This window comes from Mandrillus leucophaeus, unplaced genomic scaffold (genome assembly GCF_000951045.1).
Source record: "Mandrillus leucophaeus isolate KB7577 unplaced genomic scaffold, Mleu.le_1.0 Scaffold139, whole genome shotgun sequence".
NCBI classification, from domain to species: domain Eukaryota; kingdom Metazoa; phylum Chordata; class Mammalia; order Primates; family Cercopithecidae; genus Mandrillus; species Mandrillus leucophaeus.
The window spans coordinates 2,446,144-2,450,587 of NW_012101354.1; the positions used below are offsets into that span (position 1 = coordinate 2,446,144).

Genomic DNA, 4,444 nt, shown 5'->3' on the forward strand with positions numbered 1-4,444 from the left:
TTTCACCTCCCCCACCCCTTTCTCCTCCAAGCTGGGTGCCTCCTGCCCTGCTGGGTGAGGAGGGTGGGGATTGCAGCCGAGAACACCGCGTCCTCTCTGGCTCCCGCTGGGGCGGCTCCTCCGGCCCTTTTGTTACATAACCTATCACGCACGTTACCAGCTCAGATGCCACCCCGCCACGACGCTAGAGGTCAAAACGAAACTCAGTTTTTCCTGACTTTTTTTGTCCAGGCTTCTTGGGCCCGGCGTCCTGAATTATCTGATTCCAAGCACGGGGAACAGAATGGGGTAGGTCCCTGATCTCCTAGGTTATAGCTTTGTCCAGCTTCAGTGCCTTCATTTGTCCCCTAGAGAAGATTCGAAAGACTTTGAAGGAGGGGAGGGAGGCAAGTCCAGAGTTTAGAGAGTCTCAGAAATAACTGAGACGTTACTGTTGTCGTTGCGGCTTGCATTTTGAGAGTACAATGGAGAGGAGAGCAGGGCCAAGGATTGTGAGCTGGTTAAAGATAGTACGCCGCAGAGACCGCAAGGGGGCAGCCCAATTCTGATTAGGGTCCCGAGGGTAGCGATTTAAAAAAAAATTTTAAGTGAGTTTGTCCCTGCCATAATTACCAACTGCAAAAGGCACATTGTTGGACAGAGGTGTGGGTGGGGGTGGGTAGGTGTGAATATTTTAAATCTATTCTAAGTAGTTTTTGATATTTTACCTTATGTTTTAACAATGTGCTTATTCTTACAAAAAGAAAGATTCTAAAACCTCAACCCCGTTTCCCCAAGCACACTGTTTCAACACCATATTTAATAAAATAAAAGAAGAGAATTACCAATATGGACTGCGAATAAACCTGTTGTCTGTGGGTGCCCTTCTCCAGTCTTCTCCAAACTGCAGATTTTTTCAGTCCATAATGCCCTCTAATTCAGTTGTCACCCAACTCCCCTTCCAATCTACACTTGCTGCCTCTAAATCCTGGTGCTCTCTTTATTGTGACTTTAGAACAGACTCATGAAGGAGTAGATGGTAACCAGATTATTTCACTTATTTATTTTATCTTCCAATTTCCTCTTGCCAAACTCCCATCCAAAGAGTCATAGCAGCCTTCTCCCACCTAAAAAAGCAGAGAAAGAAAGAAAGAAAAGAAAAAGAAAGAAAGAAAGAAAGAGAAAGAAAGAAAGAAAAAATAAAAGAGTCAGGAGACCTGAGAAACCCCTTCATGCCCCCCACACTCTACGGAAACTCCCCAGATATTCTGAGCTGGGATTGCTCTGTGATAGCTCCTGGGAAGGATGTGTGTGTACCCCTCTTCTCCACAGTCCTTTCACCTCCTGCTGAATCTCTTTATGCTCGATGGTTATTTAGCATCTCAATTTAAAAATGCTTTTCCTATAATACAATTTTCCCTTCTCTCCCCCTGCCCTGCCATACATCAGAGAACCGCCACCCCTTCTGCCTCTGAACTTTGCCTCTTGACTCTACCAGGTTGTAGGACCCACCCACTTTGCCCTCTGGCATTCGCCATGACTTGAATCATGGCCAGACTGGAACTAGCTTTGATTGTTCCAGACATTTTGGAAGCCTGGAAAGGTATTCCCCCAACCCCTTCATCTACTTGCCTCTGCTCTAGGAGATCCTGAAGGTCTCTTAGTTCAGAAAAACTAATGACTCATCACAAAAGTCTGTCTCAGCATCTCCTAAATTTCTTTAAGACCGAATAAGAAGATTTTTGTAAATGTGATCCCTCTTCTTTCATTTTACTTGTTATTTTTTGAGACAGAGTCTCATTCTGTTGCCCAGTGGCAACAGTACAGTGGCCAGATCATGGCTCACTGCAGCCTCCGCTTGATGGGCTTAAGGAATCCTTCTAGCTGCTCCTCCCCAGTAGCTGGGACTGCAGGCCTGTGCTACCACATCCAACTAATTTTTATTTTTATTATTTTTTTAATGTCTTGTAGAGGAGTTAATTATTTATTTATTTTTAATTTTTTTGTAGAGATAAGGTCTGTTGCTCAGCCTGGTCTCAAACTATGTTGCTCAACCTGGTCTGGAATTCCTGAACTCAAGCGATCCTCCCACCTCAGCATCCCAAAGTGTTGGGATTACAGGGATGAGCTACCATGCCTGAATCTCTTCCTTCAGTGGCTGATAATTGACCAGGCTGGAAACACTAGCCAGAGATACTGGTAAGAATTACTTCAGTTTAGTGTGGGAAGTTAAAAAATATTATTTCACAGACTCCCCCAAAGCCAGTGGCTGCACTCTTACCTTCTACATGAAATACATCCCCGCCTGAACAAAGGCACACGACAGGAGGAGGGGAATAGGACTCCGCAAACTGGACACAGCATCATTCAGATCTGGACTCTGCTAAAATACAGACATCCCCACACAGTAGGCTCGTGTCATTCCTCCTACCACTTCTCCGTCCCCCTCCAGAAGGACTGCCACCTCTTTACAACAACCTCTGTCTTCCTTTCCTTTGGGCTTAGAGAAAGATCCATCCTTCCCTATCACTGTAAGGAGTCCTTTCTTCTGTGCCTTTCAGCTATCCCTGACCATACTAGGGAGGCCAATTCAATTCAATTATTTCTATTTTGTATCTATTATATGCATGATACTATGCTAGTCACTGTGCTAGGTGCTACAGAGAGGGATATAAATATGAATAAGACAAGATTCTTGTCCTCAAGGAATTTACAATCTAAAGAGAGTCTACTATATACTTTATTTATTTATTTATTTATTTATTTATTTATTTATTTATTATTTTTTGAGACATAGTCTTGCTCCGTCGCCAGGCTGGAATGCAGTGGTGCGATCTCTGTAACCTCCACCTCCAGGGTTCAAGCAATTCTCCTGCCTCAGCCTCCCAAGTAGCTGGGATTACAGGCGCCTGCTACCATGCCTGGCTAATTTTTGTATTTTTAATAGAGACGGGGTTTTGCCATGTTGGCCAGGCTGGTCTCAAACTCCTGACCTCAGGTGATCCGCCCACCTCAGCCTCCCAAAGTGCTGGGATTACAGGCGTGAGTCACCGTGCCCAGCCTACTATATGCTTCAAAAAGAATTAACTGCCCTTATTGTCAATCTTTCACTTCCATTCTTACTGGCTTCTTTGATCTGTGCTCAACTATGTGCAGACTGCTCTTTGGTCCTATTCCGCTTTCCAGCTGTTGCTTCTCTTTTTCATTACCAGATTTTTTTGATGGTTGGTCTGTACTCACCTTCCTTTCCTCATAATGTACTCCCTCTTTAACTCCACAAAAATCTAGATTTTCTGCAAGCACTCAATTAAAACTATTTTCTTGAGAGTTACCAGTGACCTCTTCCTCCTTGGCCTCTTGGTAACTTTTGATGGATTATATTAAACTTTCTCTTTTAGAATCTAAAATACAAACTTGGCTATCTGCCTACTTCTGCAGTCAAATCCTTCTCCATTCCATTCATTAATTTCTCTTCCTCCCACTCACTACAGGCACAGTCACTGGCCTTCTGAGCTTGTGTGTACTGGCTTTGTTGAGCTCATTTACTTTCATAACTGTGACTTTGCACTTAGAACTCTAGCCCTGATCTAGTTCAGTGACCTTTAGGACACCCTTATAGAGCTGTTACCATAAACTCAGCTTGGCCATTACCAAATTAATAACGTCTGTCCTAAACCACTCTGGCCTCCCATAGTTCCCACTTTGGTCAACCATTTTCCCAGATATCCATGTGTAAAACCCATGAGTTATTTTAACTCTCTCCTCATTTATACCTAATATAAAATTATCACTCAAGCAAGGTATTTTCTTCATATTTATTTTTCTCCTCTCCATTCATAATCCCAGAATACAGATTGTTTCTGGAACAACGCAAATCTCATGAGTTGCTCTCCACTAAATTATTTATATCCTGCATACAACCTGATGAGTGGTTTATCTTTTATCTTTTTTTTTTTTTTTTGAGACGGAGTTTCACTCTTGTTGCCCAGGCTGGAGTGCAGTGGTGCGATCTTGGCTCACTGTTGCAACCTCCGCCTCCCAGGTTCAAGCAATTCTCCTGCCTCAGCCTCCCAAGTAGCTGGGATGACAGGCATGCACCACCACACCCAGCTAATTCTGTATTTTTACTAGAGATGGGGTTTCTCCATGTTGGTCAGGCTGGTCTTGAACTCCCGACTTAAGGTGATCAGCTTGCCTCAGCCTCCAAAAGTGCTTGGATTACAGTTGTTAGCCACCACACCTGGCCAGGTTTTCTAAAATATCACTTTTCATCGTGTTTTTACTATAATGAAGAACTTACTAGGCTCCTTGTTGATTATGAGTCCAGACTTCAGCCTGACACTTGAGACTCTCTGAAATTTGACCCTATGTTGCCACATGTGAAATTACCAAGCAAATATTAGGAGCCTTGTAAATTTTTTATTTTTCTTAATTCTCACTGTTCCCTTCCATATACCCTCTCCTT

General features: G+C 43.4%; 1 protein-coding gene across 2 annotated transcripts in view; it reads right to left on the reverse strand.

Annotated features, from left to right (window-relative positions):
• Positions 1–1,019: 1,019 nt before the first annotated feature.
• Positions 1,020–4,444, reverse strand: part of LOC105534769 (chromosome unknown open reading frame, human C1orf54) — a 19,738-nt gene continuing 16,313 nt past the window's right edge. Inside the window, exons 4-5 of one of the 2 annotated variants that reach the window (XM_011973624.1) lie at positions 2,261–2,362; positions 1,020–1,106 (exon numbers count right to left, since the gene is read on the reverse strand). In XM_011973624.1, the coding sequence (XP_011829014.1) occupies positions 2,264–2,362 (99 nt within the window). In that variant the 3' untranslated portion in view covers positions 1,020–1,106; positions 2,261–2,263. The remainder of the gene's footprint in view (positions 1,107–2,260; positions 2,363–4,444) is intronic. The other variant, XM_011973623.1, reaches the window with a different exon arrangement.